The 19,565-nt window shown below is 45.2% G+C and overlaps 1 protein-coding gene across 4 annotated transcripts in view; it reads left to right on the top strand.

Moving 5' to 3' along the window:
- The window catches only part of fhit (fragile histidine triad diadenosine triphosphatase), a 232,352-nt gene that overhangs the window by 73,213 nt on the left and 139,574 nt on the right, over positions 1-19,565 (top strand). For 3 of the 4 annotated variants that reach the window (XM_018734149.2, XM_018734151.2, XM_018734152.2), the window contains one exon: positions 7,623-7,746. In XM_018734149.2, coding sequence (XP_018589665.1) covers positions 7,641-7,746 — 106 coding nt within the window. In that variant the 5' untranslated portion in view covers positions 7,623-7,640. Of the gene's footprint in view, positions 1-1,567; positions 1,644-7,622; positions 7,747-19,565 lie in introns of those variants that run through there. The other variant, XM_018734150.2, reaches the window with a different exon arrangement.

A 19,565-nucleotide genomic window follows, 5' to 3' on the forward strand; every position in this document is an offset into this window, starting at 1 on the left:
GAGTGACCCAGTGTATCTAGCAGTGTAAGTCACCTTGGTCAATAAAGTATGGGCAGGTTACACTACATAGAGTTCATTGGAAGTCGCTCTGGAGAAAAGTGTCTGATAAATGAATAAATGTAATTTCAGGTGAATGACATCTCCAGACAAGAAATTCCAAAAATTCCGACAGATAGATAAATAAATAAATGTAAAGGAAGAAACGCGTCGCTGTGGCTTCATGCGGCCGACGCAGAGCGGACAGACGGGGCTTTTTCATGTTTAAATCGCCGGACGTGTCGCTTCCCGTGGCTCAAGAGACGGCGCGTCGGCCTGCGGAGAGGAGATTCGAAAGCGCCTTCGCCGTTACCCATGGCCTCGTAACGCACGAGCGTGTTTGATTGGAAACGCCGTGTCGCAGCTCTCGTTTACGCAAGGGCTCCCGTCTGCGTGTCGCCGTGGAACGCGAAGGGTGGCGTTGGGTAAACCGGCTGCGTTTCCACAATTCCACGTCCGCACCGAGGACTGTGCGCGAAGCACCGATCGCTCTGCGTCGGAAGAGGTTTCCGAACCGGAGGGCAGGACCCCTGCGGGTTATTCAAGGGCCTCGTAGCAAATGCACGAGATAAAAGTCGTTACGCAACAGGGAAAACGGAACACAGCTCGGCGCTCCCTCCCGCTGCACGAGGGGAATTGGAGAAGCGCGTCGAGAAAGTGCTCCGCTTCCCAGTGTGCGCAGGTGTGTGAGCCGGACGCACCGGTCGCACGGACTCGCAGCTGCCGGATGGATCTCATTATTATGGGGGGGGGGTCCCTTTGCTGGGGTCCAGTGTGACCCGGCATCGCTGCTGAATCGCTGCTCCAGCTGGCCAAGGCGCAATGCACCATGGGAATTAATGTGCAGCCAGAGGGTATATAAGTGTCACTTACGTCATTTGTCACGGTTCTTATTTCACGATATGCAATTTTTCTTATGTATACAATCTTCCTCAAATTTTCAATCTTTAATTTTTAAACTCCATGTGCGACGGCGACAAGCGTGCCGTTTGTGGGGCGAGACGGTGCGAACTCAGCATTTCTGGGTTCCTCGTCTTTTTATCCTCGAACCGTCGGGCTACGTGGGTTTTTGGGCGGAAGGGAATGGAAACAGCAGAGACTCGTTTATATTTATTCATTTCGCAGAGGCTGTTCTTCAAAGCAACGCACATCTCGGAGAGCAATACAGCGAGGGCATCATATCGACAGCAGGATGGAGTTGGAGGCAAACGCGATTCTCGGCTGCAGTCCATTTGTCACATTCCACAGTATAAACCGGTGTACGTTACTCCAGTAGCTGCGCATAGGGCCTTTTAAAATCCTTAAACGGGTACCGCGGTACATTTTTATTGAGCACTTAGGGGATCCTGGCAGAAGTGAGTCCAGAAGTCTGGAATTGTGGAACTCTGCTCTCTGGTCCTTCTCCGGTTTTCTTACTTTTAAATAGGGGAGTCATGGTAACCGGGTGTTTGTTAAACGTAACAGGGTATATGTTAGCGTGCCATGGTATCCCGGGTGACGGAAGGTACGGGCGCGCGTGATGTTCCATACAGTGTGCTGTGAGCTGTTCGTGTGTTGTGTGTTCTGTGTCCCTCTCGCGCCGCGGTCACATCATTTTTACATGAAAGGTAAAGTCTGCTGAATGTTTACCCGTATAATTACGTTTTGAGGTGTGACGTTTCTTTGCATATTTTGCGGTTGAACTCGTATACAGCTGTTATTTAGTGCCTTATTTCCCGTTGGAGACGTTTGAAGAGCCGCTGGAATAATTTAGTATAGTTACTCTTTGTTTCCTACGAAACGGCAGGGGGCGCAGTGGTTGACGCCGCCACCTTCCATGTGAAACACCCCTCCGTACAGTGATGCAGCGAAGGAAATTTAAATGGGTAAATCGGTGCGAGAAGATAAATGCCGTGAGTTGCTTGGAGCAAAGTGCGAGCGAGCTAAACGGCCGCACGCGGCACTTTACCCGCGTGTGTGCCGAGGGCAGGTATATTCCGGTATCACGCAGAAGCCTTTTCAAACTAATCGCGTTGCGGATGAGCTCTTCCCGAGTGGCCGAGTTCACCGTTGACCTTTATGAGATGAAACGGGTGTCTTTCCCTCGCTGTCGCTACGGAGCCGAGAAAACCTCTGCATTTCCGCCGCTGTAGACTTTTGTGCTCTTGTGTTGATGTGACTCTTAGCACATTAATTACGTACTCGGTGTACCTGCTTTAAGAATAACGGTTTTCATTAAGCGTGAATAATCTCCTCGGCTTATTAAAAGCATGGTGGAAACTGGAGATAAAGTGTCATCTCGTCTATAAAACCTCCCTTTACCGTTTGCCGTGCTCCGCAAAAACGCATTTGGTGGCGGGTAAATAATTTGTCTTCGTGTGCATTTTGTCTCAGGACTTCTTGGGGAAAAAAAGAGTCGGGTTCTCTTGCTCTGCAGAAGGCTACAAACGAGCAATTAACCTGTTAGCAGCTGCGTAACGCGGTAAAAACAACAAGCGGAGCGATTCCTGGAACTGGGGAGCGGCGCCTCTTCGGAGGGAGGAGGGAAGGTGCGGAATGCCGCTTTTGCCACATCTGGAATACACGTTATGATCATTTTACTGCTTGTTTGCCTGTCCCAGTAGCGGCGAGGCGCCCGCCGTCGTGCCGGACGTCGTGCCGGACGTCGTGCCTTTCGGCCTCATTTTCACGAGCACCCGGAGGCAACGTGAGCAGCAGCGCTGCCGCCACCGCCGCCGCCGGGATCGATAGCTGTTTAGAAGGCGGCGTGTAAAGCAATAGCTCACGGTGATTGAGCTGCTCCCCTTGGCTCATGGGGTCGGATGAAGCTGGATGGATTAACCAGCATCCAGGCAGGGATGTTGCTTCATGGGAGGGTGGGGTAATCAACGGGCGCATCTATAAATATTAGCATGAAGAGATTACAAGGTGCAAGTGTCCGAGTGGGAGACGGGGGATTGTGTCATCGTTAATCACGCGACTTTATGCTGTTAGCAGCAGCTGTTTTAGATCTAGGAGGTGCGGCAGCAGCCAGGGTGACCCACCTTGACCGTGCAAAGACCTTCGCGAACGCGGCGCGGAGGATGAGGATCGCAGCTCGGAGGTTACGGGACAGCAGGTGGCGTAGCGGTTAGAGCCGCCGCCCTTGGACTCCGAGGCCCGGGTTCGAGTACAACCTGTTGCTGCACTTGCCTTAAGCAAGGTGTCTTACCTTGAGTTGATACCGTGAGAAATGGGTAAATCACAGTAAGTCACTTTGGAGGGAAGCGTCAGATAAACGAATGCGGGTAAATGTAAATTTCTTCGGCTTCCCGTGTGCATCGTCCTTTGAAGAGATGGAATTGGCAATGAGTCGGAGAGAACCCTTAGCTTGCGCTCCACGCGTCGGTCCGTTTATGGCCTTCCCATCCGAAACCGGGAGGCTCGCATCGATTACTCTTCAAGAAATTGTACAGCTTAGATCATGTCACGTCTTCATTTTTTAACCGACTTCATTCCTCATCATTAACACAAGTTCTACGCTTGTTTTTGGAATTTCTTGTCTGGAGACGTCATTCACCTGAAATTACATTTATTCATTTATCAGACACTTTTCTCCAGAGCGACTTCCAATGAACTCTATGTAGTGTAACCAGCCCACACACCTTATTGACCAAGGTGACTTACACTGCTAGATACACTACTTACACTGGGTCACTGATCCATACATCAGTGGAACACACACTCTCTGTCACTCTCACACTATGGGGGAACCTGAACAGCATGTCTTTGGTGTGTGGGAGGAAACCAGAGCACCTGGAGGAAACCCACGCAGACATGGGGAGAACATGCAAGCTCCACACAGACTGAGCGGGGATCGAACCCACGTCCTCTCGCACCACCCAGGTTCTGTGAGTGCTGTGCATCGCATTGTACCCAAACAAAAGGCAAAGGTTACATTTTGTAAAATATGGATCATTCACTGCTATTTATTCGCTTATCAGAGGCTTTTCTCCAAAGTGACGCACATCTCAGAGAACAGCAGTGCAGTACAAGGACAGGAGGAGAGAAGCGGATGCAGATACGTGATCGTTGTCACTTCCTGCAGCGTAAACCAGTGTACAAAACATGAGTAGCTGCATATAGGGCTTTTGCGCAAATGTGCAAAATGTGTTTGATTTTTTCCCCCTCTTTTATTCCATGGAAATAAGATTTTTTCCGTCCGTCATTCTGTTAGCAGAGACTAAGCGAGGCCTCCTTCGCCGCGGTTGCTCTTGGCTTTACGTAAGGCTGTGTAGGTCTGGCCCTGACGACGAAGCGCTGCTCTGCGTTCAAGGATGAATGCGAACATCTGAGCGCGCGACCTGCACAGATGTACCGTGCGGAACGCAGGGATGAGCCCGCACGCGTGTCACCTCCTCGCGGAGAGGCAGGCGTCGACAGCCGGAGCCCCTCCTCGGCGAGGCGGAGGAGACGCTCGTCCGTCCTTCGCTCGTGGAGAAACGCACACGTGGCTCGATGGCGAGAGCCGGTCGGGGGGGTCGACCGCCGCACGTCGAGAGGCTGAAATTCCTCTCGGTCGCCGAAGGTGACCTGGTCACAAGGGTACGGTGAACATTTACTGGGTCATCGCAACGCGCACTCATCTCATTGTGGCTCTTTAATTCTTAATTGTGGAATCGCCCCCTTCTGATTAGACTCGTAATTCCCCAGACAGCTGGTCTTCCTTTTTTATTTATTTATTTCCTTTTATTTAACTTTTTTTTTTTTTTTTTTTTTTAAATAAAAAAAATGGTCTTCCGGGACTCCGTCCAAATCCGGCGCGGCTTCCGCGCCGCGTTCACGCCGAAGTAACCGTGTCGGAGCGCTGTTGGGGCGGAAGCGCTCGCAATGTGACGGAGGAGCGAGGAGGAAATGTAACCTCATTATCTCAGGGCTTCAGCCCCACTCCTCTTTCACCTCGGCTGCGGAGCCCCAGGAACGGGGGCCACGGCGTAATCATTTAGGCCCAATTTAACTCCATTATGATAATTCATTCACAAAACCCTCTCAGAGTCATTATGTGCAATTAAGTCGAAGGGAATTGGTCATGGTAATATGCCAATTTGCACTTTTAAGAGTGTGTGTGTGTGTGTGTGTGTGTGTTTGCCAATGATGGCAATTACTTTGTTTTTCTGTATCCTCTATTTAAAATGTGTTTTATGTACTTGGGCAGCCCTGGATTTTGGAGTTCAAAGCCCTGGGCACTTTGGCCAGGATGTAAAAAAAACAGAGTAAATGGCAGTCGAATTACACTCGTTGACGTTGTGCACTTGAAACCATTCTAGTGTTAAACCACACGATTGATGGAAAAGTTGAAGAAAGAAACTTTAGTAGGAAAAGGCTAGAGCTCCTGTAATTATTTGTTTTAAATGTAATTTTGAAGTTTTTAATACCGTGATTCCCCCCCCCCCCCCCCCCCATTTGAAATGTTTTAGACCTAGAGCTTCTTCCTTTGGACTGGAAAGTCCGAGGGTTGAAACCCTTCTCCTGTAGCTTCATCGAGGGCCCTAGAGCAGGGGGTGCCATTCAAACCTGGGTCCATAGATTGCAGCGCAGTAGCTGTAACCACTACGCCCCCCGCTGGCCCTTTCACCAGCAGGTTGCCACATAGCACCGCACAGGTATCGTGTCTGAAGTCGGGCGTTTTGCCGGAAAGGAAACGCTGCCGGACGACTGCGGTTCGGTGCCGACCGCGGGGCCGAAGACGGGCCCGAGAAAAGACAGCGAGCGGGACGCTAAACTTTTGGCGGGAAACATCATAACAAGGGAACGCATGCGAAATAGAGATAAAGAGTGCAGCAAATTGAAGCTGGAGCGCCGACTAACTATAGCAGCATAACTAATAGGTGAGAGGCAGCCAGTTCGCGCAGCTGTGAGCGCTCAGAGGTACTTCTCACCCCACCGGGGGCCGGGAGGTTCGTTCGAGGGAACGGCGGCGAACCGACAGCGAACCGGAGAGCCGGTTACCGATCGCGAGTCGAGTGCCATGCGAGCGCGGCGAAAACGAACTCGCTGCGTTCGAGAACGGCCGGAGCTGGAGTTCGGGTCCCGCCTGTTCGGCGTTAGCAGCGCGGTCTGTCAACGAGCCGCATTTTGGGGATCGACCGACGTTGGGAGCGCTTCGCATCGCGCTACTGGCGTGTCACGATAGAGTTGAGCAGCGGGTGGCGCAGCGGTTAGAGCTGCCGCCTTGCGCTCGGAGGCCCGGAGTCGCATCCCGCCTCTTGCTGTATTACCTTTCCCTGAATCCATACGGTAAAAATGACCCAACTCCTTAAATGGTGACGGGAAGTAGTTGTGTGCACTTTCGTTTACTGTTGCCATGGAGAAAGTTCTGCCAAATGCCTCAATGTAAGTGCACTGTACGTTACGTTGGATAAAGGCGTCAGATTTCAAAAAAAAAGAAAAGAATGTAAAGCAAGTCGGTGGGAAAAATAGTTTGAAAATGATACGCGGTGTGTGGAAAAATTACACGCGCAAAAGTGCCTAAAACCTCGTGCATCTCCAGCGCTCGGTTGACTCCGAGAGCTGCTGAGGATCAGGCTGCTCTCTCGCAATGAGCTGAAGATGCAAAAATGTCCATTTTCTCCCGCGAAGTCATTAAAATATTACATGTGAAAACAAAGCTCCCGAAGAGGTCTGCGGCAATTAATGCGGCCTGCTGAGCTGCGGTGCTGGAAAGAGTCCCGAACGACTGCGCTATAAAAATAGAACCTGTCACTTGTGAAGCAAAGAGGTCAAGAGGAGCTCGGCTTAACCGTAGGGGAAGAATCTCGGCGTGTCGAGATCTCTGAACGGCGGCCCGTCCGACTTCCTCGAGCCGTTGCGTTCCGGCTCGGATCGGCGCTTCGTTTTAGCGGCCAGCAGGTGGCGTAGTGGTTTAAGGAACTGGATGTGTGGCCCCTGTCTTTCTGGGTTTGATTCCTTGACCAGGGTAAATACTTAAAAGTAGCTTAGTATACAAACCAAATGTTGTCATTCGCCTGGGCCAAGGGTGTCAGATAAATATATAAACACAATTTCATAGTTTAAATGTTGCTGTAATGAGGTCCTCTGAAAAGTAGAATTATATTAGTAGTTGAAATACTTTTGACCTTTTCGCCAAACCCATTTTCCATTAACGGCACGCTCCGTATACTTGGTACTCGCGTCGATTCGTTTGGCCGATTCTTTTCTCTACGCCAGCTGACATCATTGAGCCACTCGCACCGATTTATCCATTTATACAAGTTTGCTTGGGGAGTAACTGCAGCAAATTAGGGTAAGTACCCTGCTCGAGGGCCCTGCGGTGGTAAGCGGGATTCAAACCTGCGGCCTTCGGGCAGCAGCGCTAACCACTACGCCACCTGCTGCCCCAGCGTTTACGCAACCGAATTACTTCTATATATTTTTCTGCCACCTTTGGCCCAGGCAAATTACATTTTGTTTGTATGCAGAGCTACTTTACTTTACTTTACCCCAGTACAAGGGCAGCAGCGCAGTGGGGTGGGATTCGAACCCAGAGCCTGACTGAATGATAATGGCTCTAACTGCTATGCCACCTGGCAGAGTGTAAATGTGCAAGTTGATTCGAGTTGTCGTTTCAGGTGCGGAGCTGAAGGACAATGTCCACGTTTCGCTTTGGCCAGCACCTCATCAAGGCGTCGGCGGTGTTTCTGGAGACGGAATTGTCTTTCGCGCTGGTGAACCGCAAGCCCGTGGTCCCTGGACGTATCCTTTCGGTTTTTTTAACGGCGCCATTATGACTTGAAGCGAAGCGGCGCGTGCGAGCGCTGACCTTGGAGACGGGGGTGAGCCGACAGCCGGCCCTCAGCCAATCGCGGCAGGTAAGACGATGCTTTCTTGCCTCCCTCGGCCGTCACCGGGACTCGGCGAGCTCGGAGGAGCCGCAGCACCGCCTCCGGTTGCTCGGCAACGGTTTGCTCGGAGATGAGTTCATTCTGGCCTCGCGCAGAGGCCATATAAACAGATGTTTACCGGTTTGGAAAGTTTCCCCAGAACGTCTTCAACGTACTTAGTTCGAGAGACAGCTTGTTTCAAGTGAACCTTTGCGAAATGTAGAAATACTTGTGAAAAGAAAGGACTTTTGTGTGAAAATCTCTCTTTGTTACCGTTTTCCTTCTCAACGAAGACACACCGGCCATCGTTCGTTCGCTCGCATCTTCTCCGGCCTTCATTTATTTCACTCGTGTGCTTATTCTTATTTCCGATGATTATACTGTATGCTTTCGACTTTGTGTTCAGGTTTCTCAAGTCTCCTTGCAAGCTGTAGCTATCATATCTGTATATATCCATAATAATAATAATAATAATGAAACGTAAGAAGAAATGCTTTGAATGTGTTAGTAGAAATTAATGTTTTTTTTAGATCAGAATTAACCTCTTACAAGTAGGTATCGCTGTTTTTCACAAAATAGCAGTTGTCACGTGTGAGTGCAGTACTAACTACATAGTTGTGTGTTTGTGTGAAGCGATCATGAAATTTGTACCTCCCTTTTACTTGCTCACTGCTTTACATACCTGGATTTAATGACTATGTCTTCTGAACGGAGCGATGCGCTGCAGATGTTCACAAAGCTCCTGCTCAGTGGGGTTCTGTGGTAAAGATCTGTGAAATGAAATAATTTTGATTGGAGCAGTTTCAGGCTCCTCGTACTTTTTGGTCAAGGCTGAGCCCTCACCGGGCATTAGATGAACGCAAACCGCTTTCTGACAAACTCAGCCTGAAAAGGCGCTGTCTTATCCTTCCTCTGTTAAAGGTCTTATTGTGATGTTGAAATAACTGCCGGTGAGGTCGGCATGAGCGAGGTCGTGCGTGTGTGTGTGCGCGTGCGTGTGTGCGTGCGTGTGTGTATGTTCATGCAGAACGGCTGTGACGGCCTGCTTGCCCACCCTGGGTGAATATGTAAAGGAAACCCTTGGATGCTTTACCTGCAGTCGGTGACACATCCTCAGATCAAAGCACATGGTTTTGCTCACTTATCTGTACACACCAGTGTCCACAGAGCTGGAAGCTCATGTGCAAAGCGATGACGGACGGCTCCAGGCTCTACCTGGAATTTACTCTATTTATAACAGTACTTTATATAGATGTGCACCGTTTCTGGGGCGGTCGAACCCTCCTGACCGGCACTTCGGGTCTACCATATGTAAGCTCTTTGAATCCAACCTCATGCTGTAGTGCCCTTGATCAAGCCGCTTAGCATGAATTACTCCAGTAAAAATTACCCTGCTGCATAGATGGGTAAATCAGTGCAAGTTGCTTAACGGTGTAAGTCGCTTGGAGGAAAGTGTCAGCTAATACATACCGAATAAATTTGTGGGAGCTCGTCTCTGTGGTCATTAAAACGAAGCAGTAAAGCCAGAAGTTGCATTTGCTTTTGTTGATGACCTCCTTGAGCAAAGTATTGCTGTAATTATGAAAAATTGCTTTGATCTGACAGTGTATAGTAATTGAAAAATAAAGGCTCCTTGCTTTTAATTATGTAAATTGATGGTAACAGCATCTATTTTTTCTCCCCTGTGTAAACCTATAATTGTAATTGCAGCTTTTTTCTGCTCTTAAGCTGAATTAAAATCTCAGCGCTACACTTTCACAGACTGCGTCATAAAAGCCACAGTGTAGAGATCATATATGTTTGCACGTAAATTTAAATAAAAAAAAAATACACAAAGAAAGACAATAGTCATTCTAGGCTTATTTAATTTATTCCAATAGCATGTTTTAAGTGTAAATTGATCCCATTAAACAAAACAGACATACCGTCATTCGTGCTGTCTGCCACTCTCCATATATTTTTATAATTCCCCTCTGCTCTCAGTGACATTAAGGGCTTCTGTTTGCTCTTTTTACCATGCTGCCCTACTATTTACCGAGACCCACAGTAATTCTAAATGTCTTGCTTAACGCCGACTTCAGTGCAATTCAATTTATTTTTATACATCACCCTTCCCAACAGGTTCGCTCAGAGTGCTTACCATGGACTAGTGTGAAAGAGCACGGGGGGACGTGCGGTAAAAAGCATTAATTCTGCAATAACAGCGATACGGAGTTAAAAACGAGTGTGATAAAAACACCGGAAAGCAACAGTGAAGAAAAAATAAATTTGTCAAGGGGTTGAATCTCCGGGTGTCCAGGGCCCTCTGACACAAAAGCTAAAGAGCCAACAATTGTTAGGACTACAACCATGTACGGGCACAAGGGGTGCGGCCTTGAAGGAGCTGGATGGGCGGCCAAAGTAAGAGTCGTGCTGTTGTAGCCTTGATGAAGCCACACGACCTGGAATTTTTTTTAGGTTAAATATGCCTCTCAAACTTTGTGAACCCATAAACAATTTAATTTGTGCAGAAAACGGGAGCGTTTAGACTAAGCGCCTTCATTGCGCAATACTTGAAGACAACATATAATCCATATGACATCACAATTGTTGGATGAATAACTGATTAAGTCCAGTGATTGGATGATGCGCATAAATCACAGGGAAAATCACAGCGCATGGATAAACACGCTGGTACCTCTACAAATATGTAACATTTAACCTGTATCATTTGTATAAATGCTGGACTCCGCTTGAGATAGTGGGCTTTGGTGAACAAAGGTAGTGGATTGTTTTAATAATTTTATCTGTTCATTTGTTTCTTTCTTTAAAAATTGTCCTGCTTTTATTGAAGTGTTTATTTTCTAATTTGTTTGCTCTTGTTCCTGTTATTTTAGTTGCGCATACTTTCATACACAGTGCTGCTTGAAAGTGCTATCCCTGTAGGGATGGTCATTACTTTTGTAAAGAATATTAAAATAAACATATAAGATGAATGAATGATTATGATTCACATCCCTGACTCTACTAACCGACTTGGTTTAACCAGCTCAACTTGGGCTTCACTTATTTTTACACCTGCACTACTTGTATGTTTCTACTACACACACGATTTCCTCTAAAGTAACACATGGAATCGCTCATTACACACCTAGTACGTTAGTCGAGTAACACTTCCTCTGATTAACCATTCCGTGGTAAAACTAAGGGACGCAAGGGGTTCACATTCTGTCAAGCAGCTCTGTACAATGTCTTCTGCAAATAAATGTTATATGTGATGGTCTCTCATATGTTTTCTCCCATAGCTCTGAGTCTATCTTTTGTGTAGAGCTCTATATATGAATAAGTTGTGTCGTACAGTATTTTATTTGTATAGCGCCTTTCTGGACCCTAAGACACTTTACCAGGGTGAAGATGACAGTGCGCTCCATTTTAAGTCACGCTCTAGGGAGTCGTTTCTCGTGTCATTTTACATTTGTCTTTAAAATTTCAGCAGTCGAGGAGCCACAATTTCGCCGCTTCTTCCTATATGCACCTTTACCTTGAAGGAAGATAAATCATAATCACTTGACTTGAGGGAGTGACTATTGGAAACAGTGATTCAGTCCTGCGGCTCTGCGACTATTTATGGAGTCCATTTATCTTTGTGTTAGAGCAGGTGCGGAAAGTTCACTGCTTACAGTCAGGGCTCCTCAGACGTACAGTTGAGGAGAGGGTGATTGATTCTGTCTTCCGTGCACCGTGGTAAAACAGTGCACCCACGCGCGTGCCTTTCATGTTGCGCCGGACGGTGGAAAGGTGCTGTATATCGAGAGCGCTCGGGGGGGAGCGGTGTCCTGTGATGTTTTATGTAAACAACTTCCAGGATATGGATGGAGACTCCGAATAGCTGTAACACAGAATATGTAAACAGAACTTTGTTTTTTTTTTTTTTTTTCCTTTCCTTTCTCTTTTTTTAAGCAGCTCTATGTGAAAGACCAGAGCTGCTTACAGGTCAGTCAGGGGGATATTTCCAAAGACAAAAACCTTCTTCCTTGTTGAGTGCCAACTCTTGAGAGGTCTACTTAAAGAACTAATGAAGAAAATAAGGCCCAATTAGCATGGTGCTCATCTAACTAATGTGAGCTGAGTCAAATTGATATTCTGCCTGTAATGACCCAGTTTAAACTGTAAGAACGGGCCACACTCATGGTACACTAATAAAGATTCTAATTGACTATGACACCCAAGTTATTTGCCTGTAGAAATCCTTATCAAATGTTTTTTTCTTCCCATTGCATTAAAGTATGTAAGTGCAGTTGACTTTTTCATTTCATATATATGCTCAGATGGTGATTCATGAGATGTTTGCAAGTGTATGCAGTACCAGTGCGCTAGAGAATGGACCATGGTGGCCTACTCTACGTACCTGTACATCCCACCTGTGAGAAAAGGAGAGACCCTGTGTTTTTAGCGGCCCGCCCACGCAGCATTTAAACGCCTCTTTCTCGTTTCCGTCCCATTGAGTGATGCAATTTGGACCGACCGCTTGAGATGTAAAGCCCACAAAAGCTGCATGAAGTGATTTTTTTTTTTTTTTTTTTTTAAAGAGCTGTGTGCCATCAGAATGCGACGGGCATCTGGAAACGGGCAGCTCTGCGCTTCTCCAGTGTTTACAGGCTCGGCGGTCAAGTTGCAACAATGGGGGCGCAAACAGTGGACTGAGCAGTGTAATAATGCTGTTTTTGTGCGGTACGGGTGGGCAGGTGTTACTCGAGTGTGAAAAAAGTGGTTTAGATGGGTACCAATTTGTGGAGTGCATGGTGTGCGATTGTTTGCGTGTGTGCGTAAACACAGACGTGCAGCGTTCTTACCGGCGAGAAAACGGCAAAAAAAATTATTTCTCATTGATCTAGGACAGTGGATAATGATCCTGCTTCGTAAAAACTGTGACTTTAGCTCCAGCATTTTCTCATGTAATAGTTTAATAGTTGTGGACGGTGTAGTATCACAAGGACTTGGACTTAGAACGGAGGGTTGCTGGTTCTAACCCCAAAGAGGCCCTGATGCAGTCCCCTAGCGGCCCGTTCTGAATTGTAATAGCGCCTGAAAGAATATCCAGCTGTTTAAATAGGTATAAATGGTAAATTGTTCTGGATTATAGCATTAGCTTAGCAGGGAAACCATAATGCTAATAATAATATTATCACTTTTGAAGGGAATCCCCTTTGTTTAATTTGTAGTTGGAAGAGGAAGGTGAGTTTAATGTGAATCCCATAATAGCACTTTAGTCAGATAATTCCTTTAAACATTTTAAAGTCTGCACCTCTTTTGTACCTGAAACAGCCTCCATTGTTTGTTAGTTTGTTTATTTTATGCAAATTAAGCCCTTTATTGTTTCTCTTGCTGATTATGCAGCTGCAAAAACAATCCTCCACTTGTTATCAGCAAGCTGCATCTTACAGTTTTAAAAATATTGTTCTTATGTAAATGTTTGTCCACGTGCATGCCAAACATCAAAGTGCCGCGACTTGCATAATAATTGTGCAAGAGATCTGCTAAAATATTCCATTGAAACATTCTCTTTTTTTCAAACAAACAAAGATTTCCAAACCTCTCCAACAGGGCAAGCTATTTTTTCTTCTTGTTCTTTCAGGTTTGGGAACAATTTAACTCGAAAGTCTTTATCGTATTTTGGGGAAACTAAAAGTGAAATAATAATAATAATAATAATAATAATAATAATAATAAAGGGGTAAAAGGCAAAGCAATAGTCCCGAAACAAAGCAGGAGACGTCCGTTAAAATGAAAGCGGCGTATCGAAATGGCGGGAACCAAAGCTTCGGGAAGGGGGGCCGCGCGCGAGGACGATTGAAAAAGCCCGCCCTTCGCGTGCGGGGTTCGATATCCTCCCGGTAAGGAGCGTCCCGACTCGGAACATGTAAGTCTGAAGCAAAAAAAAAAAAAAAAAAACACGAGTAGCACATTTTTGATAAAGCGTTTCCCTTCAGGATTAATTAATTACAACAAAGCCGTGAATAGTTGATTGCGAGATCTAGTAATCCTATTAAAATTCATAATTAGTCACGTTTTGGTTGTTCTCCCGGAGTCCTCGCGAGGTGCTGAATGGAAGCGTTTAGAACTAAGTGACCTGAAATGAATGTCAGGGAATTGGCCGTTATTACCGAGGGGGCTTTAGAAAACTGGTCTCAAGTACTAGGCCCTCAGTGCGCTTTGGTTAGCTTCTCAGCAGCAATGTAGTAGCACTTAGTTTCTAAAGTTTCTACGTTGTCGCTTACTGGTGAACGGCATGGGGCTCAGCAGAGGTAAAAGAGACGACTCGCCCAGTCTGTAACCTGAAGGTTTCTGGTTCGAAATTATCACCCCTCCTGTTGTGGTACCCTAGCTAGGCCAAGGTTCTCTACTACTTACCCCGAATGACTCACTGCAGTGAAAATTACCCCGCCGTAACTGTATAAATGGCTAAATGGTGTAAGTTGCTGCGGCCCAGACGATGAGATAATTGCAACGAATGTGCCATAAAAATGAATCGCAACGGCTACTTATGATCTCCCGTCTCCATTATTTGAGTAAAAAAAATAAATAAATAAATAAATGTTGCAGTGTAGTGATGACGCTGCAGCTTTACCCTCCCATGTCATAAAAAGAGCTTCCTACAATCAGCGCTGAGGCAAAATGTTGGAGGCCCAGCATCGCAATATGTATTTTCCACTTCTGAGGCTCATTTCCAGAATGTACTCCACCTTTTAAAAAATGAGGAAGTATGTACTGCGCCTTTGGAAATATGTGTTAGTTTTGTTTTGGAATAAGTGTAGTGTTGCATGTTTTGAAGAGCGAAAGACTGAGTAGCAGGTGAATAAAATAACTTGCTCATGTGAAAGTGTTACTGAGAAAAAATGCCATTGTATTGAATAATAAGGTTTTTTATATAAAAAAGGCACATGTTTTCATAACCCGTTGTGGCTGTTTTTCATCAGATGGAGTATTCTTATATGTGTGTATAAGCACCATATATATATATATATATAGTATTAAAATATTGTAGATTAATGTGAGATGCTTACAGTTCTGGACTTGTTGTGATTGTCCTAATAGCAATAGTGGAAGGTTGATGCTTTCCTATTCTGTATATGCTGTAAATGTAGGCTTATCGATTTCACAGCCTTCTGTGCTTTTAGTGATGACGTGGCCTTCCTGTTTCCACTTGTTTTATGTGGCCTTTTGTGTTTTGTTAATGGCTTGAATGATCCTGCGTCTGAGCCCGAATGCCCTAGAGGGAACGTCTGTGGTCTGTAAGTGCCGTTGACATTGGCAGTCATAGCCTGAGGGGACGTTCTTTGTGCATCTTGACTCATAGCATTATCTCCTTTATTGTCGCCCTTACTTTCGTACCGCCGTGTACTGTGTAAAGGGATCTAATCGTTTGAAAAAGGTAACACCCTAAAGGGGATATAAGATACAGAAGATCAAATGTTTGTGTGTGTTTTTTTTAAGTGAAACGTTAAAAATTAAAAACATATTGTTTTGGAAATCACTGTTTCGCAAATGCACTATTTTAAAACGGTATGCAGTCATGGAAGCGACTCGTTTTGTTTCATAGTATAATGGATTGCGTCGTGCCTTTTGTTTGACGCTTTGTTAAGCCGTTTGCATGTGTTTTTTGCACCGACAGAAAAGATTGCACAGCTTCCTCAGTCTGATGGATCTTGACAGGTTTTCATCCCTAATCCCTGACAGATTGTCAGAATCTCCTTCTGAGGATCTCTCTGCCTCGGCTCCTCTCAGATGTGGGACCCTGTAATTCTACCCCCCCGAGGCCGATAGGGTAGCGAGGCGAGGCGCTCCCCGGCCCTTATGCCGGACGGTGAAAGCGGGTCGCTGGGAATTGCGAGCCGCCGGCGTGTGAGAGCAGCGACCTTTCATCTCACCACGCTTTGTCCGCGAGACGGTGAAGCGCGGCTGCGTGGGAATGCCCTCCTCCAGGTTCGGCCCTCTCAGGACTGCCTGCAGCAGTGCAGTTCTTAATAGTCGACTTTTCCCAGGCATGACTACGTGCTTTTACTCGGGTCATCTTGGACATAACAGCAAAGGCTATGTCTCTGTTCTTCATGCTGTTCAAATCTTGGGCCATTGATCTTGTGGTGCCAGAAAGGCTAGATAAAAGAATTTCTTCACAAATAAATCACAAAAAATTCTCTTCTAAGAAAAGCAAAAGTATCCCAGTACTGAAAGCACAATCTATAAACATAAATGAAACAAATTAACTTTTTTTTTTTTATTTAAATAAAAACATGTGGCATGGTGGCACAGCAGGTGCAACAGGTAGCACTGTCCCTCATGCCTCCTGAGATGTTCATTCAGATGTGAGTTCTGAACCAGCTCAATTTGTGTGGAGTTTGTATGTTCTTCTGATGTTCACATGGATGTCCTCCCACGGTCCAAGGTGAACTGGTGACTCTAAATTGTCTTTAGTGAGTGTGATGGAGTTTGCCCTGTGCAGTGATGATGGATGCGCCACGCCAATCTCCGATTATGCATTTGTTTTCACTATTTGTAAATAATTTCTTTTGCAATTCTCATACAGCTCTCCTGTCTTGTCCCTAAGTATTTTTTATTTTTTTTTTTTTTTTAAACTTCCCCAGTTCTTTTTGATGCATAATTGCTCCTTGATTGTTTTACTTTTCTCAACAAGTGATAATGCTTCTGCCTCCAGATGCCAGTCTCTAAAGTCAACATCATTTGGTGGGTTTGGACTGTCTGGTGTTTTTGAGACCAAGAAGAATCTGTATGGCTTCTCGCACGCTTCTGTTATCAGAACATTATCTGTGCTAATTAGATTTTACCCAAGTGTACAAAAATTGCTTCCGCACATGCATCATTGTGTCGGCCATAAATTGTTGTGTTAATTATCCTTGCTGAAATGGATCCAGTAACAATGTCCTTGGTATTTGCTTACCTCTCATGTGCATTAATATTTGTGACTGAATTCAGGAGTTTGTTTATACAAGTAAACAAGTGCATGCCTTGGTTACATTATGAAACAAGGTGAATTTTGTTTTCTCAGTGTGAGTCAATGCTAGTTGACTTAAGCAGAGAAGTAGGCTAATTGGGCTCTTTCGTTTTCATCACAGAACAGAATTTTTTTACTTGTGGCCTACGGTAATGTAAAAGTGAGCTTTTGGCAAGCTGCACAGACAGTAGCCCAGCTCAATTGTTAATTTTGCATTTAGTAGTGGGAGAAATATCATCACAACAGTGTTCTTGTTTTCCTCAGACATTGCCGAGCTTTGGTTGCACTGAAAATTCAGTGAATTGTAAAGGCTGCCTTGCCGAGCCAGAAAACTTGCTGGGGGGAAAAGGAAAAACTCTGGAAACTGAGGGCTTTGAATTGGCCATTGTTTTTATTTGTATTGTGCCATTAATTGCTCCCATTTCAAAATGTGAATGAAAACATAGCATTAATTAACATCTGTAGTGTCAGTACTTAAGCGTTCTGATTGTTCTGCAGGTGAAAAAGAGGCATCTTGTGTTTTCGACTGTTGTACGCCTGCGTTCAGCTAACAAGGCGAGATAAGCAGTGGATGTCTCTGAATATTCAGTGCTTTGTTATGCTCTTTCATAATTAAAAAAAAATCCCCCTCCACCCATGGCTTTTTACAAATACGACCCTGAATGCGACGACTCCCTGTATCACCGACCCCCTTGGAACTCGGTGAAGGAAGAAGTGGGATATGACCCATTCCTGCACTCCATGCACCCTTCGCTGCTCTTCAACCGCCGCGCTTCCTTCTTAGCTGAAGGTTACCCCGTTTTAGGAGCAACTCGACTTAGCTCTTGCTGCTCCTGCAGTCGGGGCCCTTCGGAGTAAATTACAGTTCAGTGTTCCATTTAACTGTTTAATGAACTCTGTGCAACGCCTGCCTAATACAAATATTTGACCTCGTTGACAATGACTGATGGATCTGAGAACTGCACAAGCCTACCATTAGCATGTCAAATAACATCATTATTCATAATTACCCAAATTATTGGACCAAAATGAGAGAATTTAATGGAAAACAATTGGCATTATGTGAATGTTGCTTTTTATAAGGGCGTGGGTGCCTGTATGGGGTGAACAGTGTTTTTCTGTCTGCAACACCTAGCTCCCTGGATGTGTACATAGATTCATAACACGGTAAAAGGTTGTTTTCTTTGGAAAAGAGTATCTCTCCCCTCCATTCATCTTGTAGAGTTTTGAGTTTGTAATCCTTTCTTTATGTCTTTAACACTATCAGCTTATTAAAAGTAGAACTCACTAATACATTTTGTACGGCATTCCCCCTACCTTTCAAAGGTAATTCGTCCTTGAAAAATCCTTTGTGAGATGAGTTCTCAGTAGTTGAAGATGTTGCCATTGGTTTCAGTGGTCAAAATTTTTAAGCTTTCCTAAGCCTCAGAATTGACAACCATTTCTGCAAAATTGTCATAAAATCCCATTAAAATGAACAGAATTTCTTCAGTAGATAACATTGGCTCTCATAACAACATAACAAGGCACTTTCACTTCCATTAATTACTGTACTCTATAACACTGTGATTGTCTACCTGCATTTGTTCAGCTATTAGGTACCATACATTTAACAAACGATTACAAACAAAACATACATATGACACCCTCACACCAGTGTGCTGTCAAGAGGTGTGAAATCCTAATTTGGTCCTTGTAAATGTGAAGACATGCATCGCAAGCTGAAGTAGGGGTATTAAATAAAACTTGTGAAGTCATAGTCTCGCTGTGAATGTATGTCTCTTGGGGTATGACTGTATTCTTGACTAACACAAATGGTGTGATGTCCACATGGTTGAAACATGCCTGCTAGCGATCATTTTTTGTAACTAACTCCATTTGACAGTAGAAATGGGCTTTATCGAAACAGTAGAAAAAACAAAAATATATATATATATATCAATGCGTTTCTTCTATGACCGCGTACATGGTTGGTGGCTTTGGTAAGAGCAGGTAAAAATACATAATACGCAGTTCAATTTGGAATGCTTCTACAGTACTGCAATTTAGGAAGTTCAGCTTGTGACCTCTCCAAGTCCGTTCACTCTTGTAGTGCAAACAAGGTAATTACCATGTTCCCGATTCCTCGTCCATAAGCCATCAGTGCAGTGAAAATGCACTACTCTCTTTGTCCCTCTACCTTGTGTTCCCCTTTGCTGCGTGTTTGATCAGAGACGGAGGCATTCTCCAAGTGTGCGGCCTTTGAGAGGCTGTTTTAGATACCAGCTGGAGCTAAAGCATGTTGGGGTCCATCTTTGCTTGGCCAGAGCCTCTGCTCCACTTCTGATGTTTTACCCTCTTTTTATCACAAGTCTGGTTTTTAAAAATTCTCTCTGCACTCGATACTGGGGAACGGCTAGAAAGGTACTAATGATCTGCTAAAAGGATAATGAGGGAATATTGCACATGTCCAAGAAGACAACCCAGTCCTTCCAATTAGTCCAGTGCCTCTCCTTGCTAAAATGTGTGAAGAAATTGATCATTCCTCCCATTGCACTAGTGCACTCATTCATGTTTCTCAAGAATCCTTATTGGTAAATATGTCTGTCGCTGCTGTGAGGTGGCCCGAATTTAAATGTAATGTCATCGGTCATAAATTTTAAACGTTTCGGAATGGCAACCATCTGCCCTAATGAGCGTGTTGCCATTTTCCACTAATGTTG

The sequence above is a fragment of the Scleropages formosus genome, chromosome 22, assembly GCF_900964775.1.
Source record: "Scleropages formosus chromosome 22, fSclFor1.1, whole genome shotgun sequence".
NCBI lineage: Eukaryota > Metazoa > Chordata > Actinopteri > Osteoglossiformes > Osteoglossidae > Scleropages > Scleropages formosus.